Consider the following 11,972-nt stretch of genomic DNA (forward strand, 5'->3'; position numbering starts at 1 on the left):
GGGCGGGAGAGGGAAGGAAGGGACAATTCATCTGGTGGCCTCCACCGACCTCGACCTTCTTTAAGTTAGTCGCGGAGTGGCTCCAATTTAGGTGTCACAGACCAAGTCGCGCCCACGTGTGGCACACCGACAAAAAACAAAAAACAATCAAACAAAACAAGTAACACACAAAATAGGGACATGTGTGTGTGTGTGTGTAAAGGGGCAAAGAGAAAAAAAGGAGGGGTGGGGCGGTATTGACGAGACATCATAAAATCATAATCACCCTTCAGATAAACCTGAAAAATACACTCCGTATCCTACGTGTCTTTAAACTGGGGTTCACCCTGCACTTAGGTCATCGTTAGGTTGCCCCCCCCCCCCCCCCCGTCTCAACCACACCTCTCTCCATCTCGCCCCATCCATATATCCCTCCTCTTGACCCTCAGAAGTGGCTCACGTTTATTTCCTCAGATAGTCCTGGACGTGTGGCTGTCGGGGATCATCGGCTTAGGCGACGAGTGGTGGATCAGCCTTCGGGCGGGCGGATTATCCCGACTATCAGCGCACGGTGCGCAGTGGGTGCCGCGTGACGGACGCCGCACTACACACGTCATCCTGGCTCTTTCCAAGAATAAACCTGACCAAAATGTGGGCCAATTCGCGCCAATTTGACGTATCGAGTTGGTGCCATTCTGCGACTGACACCGATGTTGTTTTTTTTTGGACGTATTCGTGTGTTTCTTTTGCTTTAAAAAAAACACACACACAAAAAAAAACACATCACAAGAGTATCCCGAGTGACCAGCAGGGCATCCCCTTCCAATCAGACAGCAGGGCCTTGACTTTTCGACCGATAAACAACGGCATAGGGGAAACCATTAAACCGCTCGTACCATCTTTCAAACTTCACTCTCTTGGCTCCCCATTACTGGTTAATTAAAGTTATCTTTAAGATTACTTTTGTTTACAGCAAAATTATTTTCAAATATGTGTACCGGGTGTATCTTTTGACTGCGCTCCAGCTGGAGTGTTGCGGGACTGCATACTCGATGGGGTCGCTGAGGCCGGCGCCTGACGGGGTAGGAGGGAGTAGGCGGGAGTATTCAAACCCGCAGTAACACACTGGAGCGCGAGCAGAGATGCACCACCCATGCACCTTACACAAAGAGGAGGGGAGAAAAGACACACGTTTTAACAAATCTGGATTAGCGGACCCTGATCGGAAAATTCCCCACAGTATGCTACCGACCCGACGAAAAATAAAAGTTTTATCACCCACGATGTTTACGACGAATGATCTGAGGATCTTTTGCACTTTAAACGGGGAGGTACAGCCGCAGCCGAGCGCCCGGTGCTCCGCGGTGGGACTTCCCTGGCGCTCACCTTGTCCTCGTGGTCCTCGGTGTCGTCGGCAGGCCGGCGGGGTGTCCGGGTCGTCACTGCGTACGGGTCGTGCCTGTCCTGCCCCAGGGCACAGGCCCCAGGCCCCGCAGACTCGGCCCCCCGCAGGACCCTGTCCTCCTCCTCACTCACCATCACGCCGCTCACGTCAAAGCGGAGTGCGGGGGGGGGGGGGGAGACCGTGAGTTGCTGTGCTGAAAAGGACAAGCAGAGAGGCATAAACGCGCGCCGAGAATAAGCTGCGCCGAAACTGCGACCAGCTCAATTCACCGTGTGGGGCAAACAAAAGATTTCGCACAGTCATGTCCGCCCCCGTAGACAAGGCCCAAAATTAGACCTAGACCAAGTGGATCAACTTTAGACGTTTCCGAGATGTAGCATTTTTGGCTGGACAATCTAGTTAAAAAGCACAGCACAAGGAAAAGGGACAAAAAAATTTGACGTTTTTCGGCACTTATCACTTTTCCGTGTGTGATAAAAAATGTTTTAGATTTATTTAGGACAATTTTGTACCAACTCGGATTCAAAAACTGTCTCAATGAAATCGTCACAAATTCTTTTTGACCTAATCGGTGAGATCGGGGGTGGGTAAGTAAGTAGTAGCTTGAAAAGCTCATGGGAGAGACCCGCTACCCGCTACCTTTTGAATATGGCGGCTACCCTCGGTATGAGAAGATTATCAGCCGCTACTCGAATGAGAACGTGAATATGCATCTTTTTGTGAGAGGTGCACTGCGCACACTCCTGCCCTTATTTACAGTTGTACGCGATTTTCATGGAGGATGATACCATCACAGACGTAGACTTCTGTCTTCTCGGTTATTTTTCTCCTTGTTTGTGTCTTGATTATGCTGTGACCCTCGAGGAAGTTTGTTCTAACTCGCCTAGGCTGTAACTGGACGATACGAGCCCCGGCCGAAATGTTTCTGCATGTGTCATGGGCATTTTGTTGATATGACGTTTGTCTGGATAACCTCTCCTGGCATGAAACGGACCACCTTTGTTGGTGTTGTGTAATTTGTGGCGAGCTGCTCGTGGCCTGCGCGCGATGGAACCGCATTTGTGTCAAGAAAAAAAGGGCGCCCTGAACGATACGGGGCAAAGTTCGGCGGATGGAGCCGAGACACCCCCGAGCCATCCGCCTGCAGTGGAAGAAGTTGCAATCAGTGATCAATATGGCCTGAAGACTGATAGAATATCCGGTGGCGACAGTCAAGAAGCTGCACCAGTGCCATCAGGAGGAATGCCTCTATCATCCAACGGTGAAGAAAGTGTGCTTGTTGCTACCGGAGACATCAGTTGTGGTGAGAATAGTGAAAGCAGTAGCCCAGTGAGTGACGTACCAAAAAGTGTTGATATGCTGAAAGCAAGTGGTGCTGGAGACTCCGTCGAAGACTGCAGAAATTATTCTGAGATGAATTCAACCATCAGTCCTGGCAACAAAGATATTGAACATCCACATGATGATGACATGGATCCACTAATTACTATTGATGACACAGAATCACAGTCCTCTGATCTGATAAACTTTGATACAGTTTCCTATGATGTAATTCAACAACCTGCAGAAGATGATGATGAGAAAAGTATTGCAACAATATCTAGCCTTTCCTGTGATATTAAAATGGACTCACCGTCGAAACATTCTCAAGGTTCCAATTCTTCAAGTCTCATCAACCTTTTAGATACATCTACTAAAGAAGTTTCTGTTGCACCAGGAAGTCCATCCCCAGAAATTGTGGTGGAAGCACCTTCTTCATCAGCAAGCTCATGTCATTCAAGCCCATTGCATCTTTCATCCAAAACTGCGTCATCTGCAGTAGAGGGAAGTTTTTCGCAAATGACTACCAATTCCGAGGATGCCAATGCTTGTGGTGTAGACTTAGTTCCAAATGTGATGGGTGTTGCAGTTTCAAGTAATATTGTACTTTCGCACGAGGATCGCATCAATTATGTTGATAACGAGGATAGTTTTGGCAATCAATCAGTAATATCAGAACCAATTTCTCACTCTCCTCATGTTTCACCTTCAAGTGAAGATGTAGAAAGTCTTGATCAGGAATGCATAAGTCATGAACCATCACTAAACTGTCAATCTCTGGATGATGCAATTCAGTCAGCAGCTCAACTGGATACATGTAATGTTGACTTGAATGGCGGGAACAAAGATATACATAATCATGTTAATATATCTTTAGGAAAAGACGTGAAGGACTCTCAAGAAATAACACCAGCTGATTTTCGTAGCACAGATATAGAGTACAAAGATTTAGTACCCAAAAGCAATATGGTGGATGACAGCTGCATCGTCTTGGCACCAACTATTATTCAAGAAAAATGTCCACTCTCAGAAGCTCAAATTCAGAAGGATTCCGCTTCTGATTCCACTATTTTTGAATCTTTAATGACTGATTCAGCATCTACAGGTGTTACCACTTTTGCTGATTCTTCATCTCTAGACAACTTAATTTTACAGGAAACTTCAGAAAAAGTTATTTCTTTAGCCTCTGTGGTGTCAACTTTTAATGAAGTTATGTCTCCAACCATTTCATCTGAGGATACCTCCATAATTTCATCAACTTCAGACATTCCAGCTATTGCGCACATAGACGATGTGACAACCACTGTGACATCATCACACAATGAAGATGTACAGGCTGAAGAAATTTCCTCCTCACCTATTTCACTGATTAACGACGTTATAAACATCACCACAACTTTAGAAGAAGAGAAAAACTTCTGTGGACATACAGAAACCAAAGAACCTACAAGCAGTGTTTCCTCTCGGGTTGATTCCATGACATCTAACTGTGTCTCTCTTACTGATAAACCAGCACAAACAAAAGGTTGTGATAATTCAAATGAAACTCAAGATGAAGCATGTTTCAAACCGTCACTGCCTGATCTCTATCAACTGGTTGACGAAATCGAAAATGCTGACAACCCAGTTCTGAATGAGGACCTTTCTTCACTTGCAGATGGACCTGTGCTTTTAACAACTGTTGAAGCTGGTATAAAAGAAGATCTCAGCCCTGTTAAAAATATGATGCCTTCATTCAAAATTAAAACTACTTCAGAAGCAAAAGATGATTCAGAAAATATTGCCGATGATGCATTTTTAATAAATACTGCAAGTTCTGCAGACATGTCCAAAGATCTTGATAGTGATAAATGTACTGAAAATATGAAAGACTTAAATCTAGAAACTAAAGTTACTGAAACTGTGACTAAAAGCATGGATGCTGTCCCTTTACTCTTAGAAAATTCTACTGGTCAAATTAAGCGCCCAACATCACTGCCAAACATTGATTCAAATAATTTGCAGGCAAAACAAACTCACAGCATGAGTTTTTCAGATTTTATGGGTCTTGTAACGGCAACAAATACAGGTCCTGCAATTTCTAAACAGTACAATGCATCTTTACTGGATAATGCTCAACAAATTGCCTCCAGTTTAGTGGATGATATACTTGGCACTGCAATACTCAAGGCTGAAGAGACTCTGATATCATCGGCAAACTCTACATCGAACCGTGTTGAAGCAGTCTCAGCTGCTCACACTCTAATTAATCAAGTACTTAATAGAGCTGTGGCTCAGGTTTCTTCTCATAATGAATGCAAAAAAGAAATGTTGGAAAATTCTAATGTAAAAGACAGTCCAAAGGATGTTACAACAGAGCCTTTAATATTACCAGAACCTATGCCAGAGTCCATAGACAGAAGACCAATCTCGCCTCCTTCAGTAGCTCTTCTACCTGTTGTTTGTAGTGTGGATCAACCACTCTCAGATTATGGCCAGGCAGAAGAGGATTCAACAGTCCTTGACCATGAAGGGGAACATGGTGCTGGAGTAGATCCTTCTTCAACAGAAACTGAAATAATACTCTCAAATTCAAATGATAACCTGTCTCTGGAAAATTTAACATATGACAAGGATTCTCCTGAAGTTTATGTAGTTGAAGAATTCAAATCACCAACATTGAAACATGAAGTAGGTGAACCTGAGGATGGAACAAATCCTCCAGCATCAGAACCATTTCTTGAACAAATTGATGCTGCTATGGCAAATTTAGAATTAAACCTTAAATCTAATGATAAAAACATTATAGATGATGTTCCTCAGGAAAACAGCGAAAGCAGTGTTGACTTTCCTTTTGATGGACCAGTTGAAATCAGTTCAAGTAGATGTACTTCCCCAACATCTGAACATGCTATGAAAGCTGGTGAGGATGGCAGTCAAATGGTTGCAGATTTGCCTGGTAATGAAGATATTTCTTCACTTAGCAATACTAGCTCCGAATTGGATCTGAAGATTAACGGCAGATGTGCTTTAGAAAACCCTTCTGGAGAGATTAGCAAAAGTAATAGTTTAGTTGATGTTAATACCAAAGAAGAATCGGGAAGAACTTCATCATCAGAAAATGGTAATTCTGATTCTGCCCGAAGCAGTTTACTTACTTGTTCTGACCTAGGAATCCGATCTGAAGCAAGCATTTTTGTTGATGGTGTGTTGGAAGAAGCCGTGAAAAAGTATGAGGAGTCCTCATCTAGTGAATCAAGTCCTATGAAACTGAAAGGTCTTGTACTTGATCCAGATTTTCTTCAAGAAGATGAGGAATTGGCTACCCCTTGTGGAGAAATGCTTACAGAACATTTTATGGATTTTGAAAGTGGAAGAAATGTAAGTGTATTCTGTAGTATACCTGATAATCCATCTGATGATCATCTTTTAGCTTATGATAGAATAGCTCATACTATTGGAAACAGAGAGGTTGATTCTGATACTGGTAAAAGTGTTAGTGTCTTCAGAATTGAAGATGATGTTTATTATGAAATCCAGAGAGCTAGTACATGTACTAGTGTCTTTGAAAGCGTTGAGGAGGAAGATGAGGATATGGTTGACACTACTGTTCCTTTAGAAGATCGTCCTACAAGGAAGATGCGGACCTCTGCTTCATTTCCCAGTTTTGATAAGGATAAGTTGGATTTTTCTGATGACCCTCTGAAAGCAGACAGCGATGCTTTTGAGGATGCTGTTGGAGCCTTTCTTGCGAAAGAGAGATTGGTTCGAGATGAAAGAAAACATTTTACAGCAATAGGTGGCAACATCAATCCAGAGGAGAACACATGTAGAGCCTTAGTTCTGAGACATCCAGAATATGATTTAAGTAATCAAGAAGAAAAGAAGAGAATGGCTGAGAAATGGGCCAATGGGGGTGAGTCAGAAGGTATCGTAGAGCTTCTTTTATTTATTTTTCATGTTTTATTTTCTTTATGATTATTTTGCATTGAGTGCATGAGATTTGCGACATTTTCTTTTAACCTAGTATAATAGAAAATATTTACAAGAATTTTGTAAATTTGTAGTTGAATTAACATTACCCATTTTTACAAGGATGTTTTATGCTATAATTTTTTTCTGTATCTGTAATTTATACCCATGCACTTAAATGACATATTGCTTATAACTGATTACATTCATATAATTATTCAATTTTTCTTTAATTCTAGTTCCAGATACACCAGAAATGCGAGAGAAACAAAGATTAATAAGGGAGGTTTTAGAATCTGATGAAGATGTTCCTGTTAAGCTTTGTAAGCTTGCTCTGACTGAAGGTGGTCTTATAAATGGTATGCTTTCTATTGTATGAAAATATTTTTTTTTGTTTTACCTTATCTTAATGTTCTTTTAGACAATGTTGTCTTCTTAATTTTCAGACACACTGCGCCGTGAAGCTTGGCCACGAATGTTGGGATTAGACCCCACTTTGGAGGTTGATGCACCTTTACTGGAAGATCTGAAGTCACATCCAGAGTATGGCCAAGTTGTTTTGGATGTAAACCGTTCTCTCAAAAGATTTCCTCCTGATATCCCTGCTGATCAAAGAGAAACTCTTCAAGACAAACTTACTCGCCTAATTATGTATGTGATATCGAAGCATCCTCATCTTCGGTATTACCAAGGTTATCATGATGTGGCAGTGACATTTTTGCTAGTGGTCGGGGAGAGTGTTGCTTTCCAGATTATGGAAAGGTTGTCCACTGAGAACTTGTCTGATTGTATGCAACCAACCATGGAGCGCACATCTTATTTACTTCACTTTATCTATCCACTGCTTCACCGTCTCCATCCAACCTTGGCAGAATATTTAGAAAGGTATTATTCATATTAACTCCACTTTCTCAAAATGTATTTCTTGTGAGTGTTGTTCTTTTACTCTTATCTCTATTTTTCTTTTAGGTCAGAAGTTGGTACCATGTTTTGTTTGCCATGGTTCCTGACTTGGTTTGGCCACAGCTTGGATCGATACCAGGATGTTGTTCGTCTCTATGATCATTTCCTTGCTTCGCCTCCTCTTGCCCCTCTATACGTAGCAGCTGTTCTAGTAGCTCATCGAGCTGATGAGGTTCTGGCTGTAGACTGTGATATGGCCGCCATTCATGCTCTACTTTCACACATACCAGACACACTTCCTCTAGAAATTCTTCTGCGGGATGCAACTGAACTATACTTCAAGTTCCCTCCAGAGAGCATTGAAAGAGAAGTGGAGGAGAGGTTCAAAAATGAGTAAGTGCTCTTAACTGGTTCAGTAACACGACACAGCAGTTTTACCAATCATGAATGATCTGTAGAACACACTACATTTTCAGTGTTACCCTGTCTCTAAGAAGTTGTGTGTACTTGCAGGCAGCAGCTTCGAGTTCATGAAATGGAAGCCAGGGAGAAAATGCGTCAGCGCCTCTTACGTCGTCGCCGAGGTCACCGCCATGGGTCATGGCAGCTTGCAGAGGTCCATGATAGGATTGGGGGCACAATGATGACCCTCAACCGCTGGATGCCTCCATGGGTAGTTCAACAGCAGCGGCTCTCCATGCGCCTGCTATTTGCGTCGGCTACCTTCTTTGTAGGATTTTATGTATATTCTCGGGGTGGGGACATGCTCCCCTACATGTAAGTCCTTCATTGCAACTTAATTGTATTGTTGATCTACGTTTTTATTGTTTGTTTCTATGCATTCCATTTGTGAAAAGCATATATATATATATATGTATGTATGTGGCATTGATATTGCTTGGTGCATAAAAAATTGCTCCCTCTCATTGTGTTGTTACCATAGGTGTAATGTTATTACTTCCTCTCTTTTATTCCTTGTTTTCTCATTTTCTAATGTAAGCTACACCAAATAATGTCTATGTGGGCTGTGTGAATTTTTGAGTGATATGAAATCTTTTGCAATGTGGTGGCAAAGTGAGACTGATATTCCTACATATCTATGACTAATGTTTAGTGTGGGGCCTTCTGATGTTATTCTAGAGTTCATGAAATCTTCTGTGTATGTTGTTTCTTGTTTGCATAGTTTGCCTAGGCCTCACTTATTTTTATATTGATAGGACATATTTTAATTGAATGTGTTATGTTCAATCGGTAGTGTACTACACTTCATTCATGTAGAAGAGCATTAATTGACAACAATTGTTTTATTGATGCACTAGTCACTCCTTAAAACTATTACTTCAGTTTTGATACGTACTGTAGCTTAGAAAAACACTTGGTCTCTTTCCTGTTTGCCTTTCTAATTTCTGAACACTTGAAATATGTGTTTAAAGACCACACTTGTTATAAAAACTTGATTATTGATTTATTCTGTTTCATGTTAACTTTGAATCAAGTTTATACTGTTAAAAGATTATTAAAAAGCTATTAATAAGACAGATTTTCTAAAAAAAGAAAACCTCTTTGTTCTAATATGAGAAAAAATACCCTCTTGAATGGTTCCAAGCTGTGAGACATTTAAATTGTCAAAGTTCAAGGTTGAGTGCTGATCTTAATTTGATCAGCTTGTCCTACCTACCGTAATCATCTGGTTATATTTTCATAAAGATATTGATCCTAAAATTGAGGACAATGAGTAGTAAGCAAATACTGTAAGAATCTTATCTATTCATTGCATCTTCTTATTGCTGTTGTATGTAATCATTAACTGTTTTTCTATTCTAATATGTAAAGCTAGCTAAGTTTGCTAGTTGCAACAACTAGGTGAATCTTTAAACAATATCTTTTTATTGTAGTCATTGCTGATAAAAAATTTGTGTACCTGGTATACCTACCAAGTAATTATCTATCTAGTTGCTTCTAATTTAGCTGAAACAATGTTCTTAAAAGACATTTTTTTGTGTGTCTTCTCTGTGTGTTTGGACAATAGATGTACTTCTGCTGAACAGATTGTTAAGAAATATCTGACAATTTTCCAAAACCTAATATTGAATCTTAAGCAGCCTCTTATAGAAAGAACCACAGTATAACTATCTTGTTAATTCATGCTGCTAAAAGCATAACCAGTTGTGATTGTTAAGTGATTTTGTTATAGAATCGTATAATTGATATTCAGTCACTTAATAAAACGATTAAAACAAACAAAAATAATTGTAATGGATTACCTTAAAAAGAAGATATTCTCCCTGTGTTTTGTGCAGTTTCTTAAATTTGCTGCTCCTCCTAGATCCTGTTTAGTTCATTTAAAACACTGTCAGAGAATTCAGCTGAAAATTTACATTCACTCTCTGCTGAGATTGCCCTAACGGCGACCCTTTTTGGTCGAGTACCTAGCTATAACTAAAGCTGAAGCTATAACTCTGAGACCTTATGTCGACGCTCATGCTGGCCCGAAAATGCAGATACATGAAGCTGACAACATCGGAAAACCAAACAAAATGGACTAGAGCTTTCACAATTAGCAATGACCCGGACGGCAATGTGACGAATCGAGAACTCAAATAAATTTGTTTGACCAATGTGAAATCATTGCAAGGCCAAAATAATACATGTAAACCCTTAAATAAAGTCCTACAATCGAAGAACAGAAAAGAGGGAAAGAGGGTGACGATTTAAATGAACGGCGGGACAAGACCTATGAGAAAGCGTGAGATGACGACTAGCAGGAAGGTGACAAGACTCATTACAGCTCGACAATCCACATGTGAAAAGGGCAATTTTTTACATCACAGGAAAAATACTGCACGAGAACGCCGAAAAGGATGCAGGTTTTTGTTATTTTTTGTCCAAAATCACACCAGGTTGACATAATGATGGAGGTTGGCAATATTGTGGTCTATGGGAAAAGCAAGAAGAAATTGGAAAGAAGAAGAAAGGGTTAAAACAGAATGAATGACAGTTCTCTCATTCAATTTGTGCTACTGGGTCAACATGTCACATTGTGAACGTCGCTATGGCAGGAGTGCTTCAGCTTCATTCCGATGAGCTAAGTAAGTATTCTCGATATCCTGCTGATGTGTTTGTCTTTCAACGAAAACTCTCTGTGCCGGTCAGCCGGTCTGGGACTAACCTCACCACTCCACATGGTGTATTCGTCTGTCCGTTAGGATGTTCCTAGACAGTTTGAGCATGTAAATTTGAGCAGGGCTTGCGCATCATTCCCCATCTCTGATTTGAACTTAATTTGGCTGGTTTGTAGTATAATGTGGCTACCTTGCAAATCAAAACCACGTTCGGTTCTCATCCAAGTTTGGGAGCTGCGCACAGTCGCGCTCGTCTGAATGGGTGAACTAATTTGATCGTTTCTTATCCTCTTTCCAGGAGGACAAGCCTTTGGGGCCGCTGAGCGTTACGGGCGGGGTGGCAGTTCAGTAGCACTGCGAGCAGTAGGAGACCCGGTAAGCTATTTGCTGTGTATTGTCTTGAGTTTTCTCTACTATTGTGGCAAGGCTACAGTTGCTGCCTTGATCTCATGCAGCGCTCTCTGGCCCATTTATTTGTTTACATGTGTTTTGGTGTTGTGTAACTATACGCAGCGCACCCCACCTTCAAAGTACTTCTTGATTAGTTCTCCAATTTCATGTCTCTTCTCTTGGAAATAAGTTCATCAGTATGGCATGCTTGGTACCACGTGACCATTCCTGCCACGCATAGTTCACTTTCAATATTCTGTTTGTTGTTGAATGTTTCTTGAACTTGATTTCTAGTCTTCGTGATGCCATTGTAGCTGGAAGTCACTCCAATTGATTTGTGTAAACTGACTGGCTGCATGAGAACTGAAGCCAGCGTCATACTTAGCGTACGCTAAGTTCAGCCAATGAGTTTATCCTAAACAAATTATGACGGGGTGGCTTCAGCTTCACAGGCTTCAATCATGGGTGTCGTTAAACTAAGTTACATGAAACTGCTCCTTAAGTCGTCATCTTTAAATCTTGGTGATGCATTTGATATTGTGATATGTTGAACACTAGTCCAAACATGATTTGTCAACCTTTAATCTTGATGCAGTTCTCTGGCTCTATAAGCCGTAAAAGAACGTATTAGCTGAGACATGTTACTGACTTTAGGTGTGATGCGTTTCAGTGTCTGTTTGACGCATGCTTTAATGTTTCCTTTCTTTTTCTGCAGGGTCGCCGCTGCGGCTCCCAGTCGTCCTGCTGTCTGTCCAGGTGAAGGGCTTCGGTGGAACAAGTGTTTCTCTGGATGTGGACCCTTGTTGGCTGTTCTTACTTTCTGTGGTGAGCTGGCTGTAGGGCGTTGCCTGCTCGCTACGTGGCTTGTCCGTCCCTTCAGGACGCCCCCCGGACAACGCTCG

General features: G+C 41.5%; 2 protein-coding genes across 3 annotated transcripts in view; one reads left to right on the forward strand and one right to left on the reverse strand.

Moving 5' to 3' along the window:
• Window positions 1-1,513, reverse strand: part of LOC113212845 (feline leukemia virus subgroup C receptor-related protein 1) — a 22,393-nt gene extending 20,880 nt beyond the window's left edge. The window contains exon 1 of the mRNA XM_026431677.2: window positions 1,366-1,513. The gene's annotated coding sequence lies outside the window, so the exon portion shown is untranslated. The remainder of the gene's footprint in view (window positions 1-1,365) is intronic.
• A 613-nt stretch (window positions 1,514-2,126) lies between these two features.
• LOC113212830 (uncharacterized) lies at window positions 2,127-9,847 on the forward strand. Of its 2 annotated transcripts, none has more exons than XM_026431657.2 (5): window positions 2,127-6,611; window positions 6,895-7,014; window positions 7,102-7,540; window positions 7,625-7,951; window positions 8,072-9,847. In XM_026431657.2, exons 1-5 carry the CDS (start codon window positions 2,432-2,434, stop codon window positions 8,337-8,339), a joined length of 5,334 nt encoding a protein of 1,777 aa, XP_026287442.1. In that variant the 5' UTR covers window positions 2,127-2,431; the 3' UTR covers window positions 8,340-9,847. The 2 variants fall into 2 exon arrangements, with proteins under 2 accessions (XP_026287442.1, XP_026287444.1); XM_026431659.2 differs by having other exon boundaries at window positions 2,127-6,599.
• Window positions 9,848-11,972: the final 2,125 nt, after the last annotated feature.

The sequence above is a fragment of the Frankliniella occidentalis genome, unplaced genomic scaffold (genome assembly GCF_000697945.3).
Source record: "Frankliniella occidentalis isolate FOCC.00 unplaced genomic scaffold, Focc_3.1 Scaffold5, whole genome shotgun sequence".
NCBI classification, from domain to species: Eukaryota; Metazoa; Arthropoda; class Insecta; order Thysanoptera; family Thripidae; genus Frankliniella; species Frankliniella occidentalis.

Excerpts from the sequence above, each read along its gene's own strand:
- LOC113212830 (XM_026431657.2), top strand. The coding sequence starts at position 2,432 with ATGGAACCGCATTTGTGTCAAGAAAAAAAGGGCGCCCTGAACGATACG. Across the intron at positions 6,612-6,894 it reads CAATGGGGGTGAGTCAGAAG|TTCCAGATACACCAGAAATG; the intron begins GTATCGTAGAGC and ends CTTTAATTCTAG. Across the intron at positions 7,541-7,624 it reads TTGGCAGAATATTTAGAAAG|GTCAGAAGTTGGTACCATGT; the intron begins GTATTATTCATA and ends TTTTTCTTTTAG.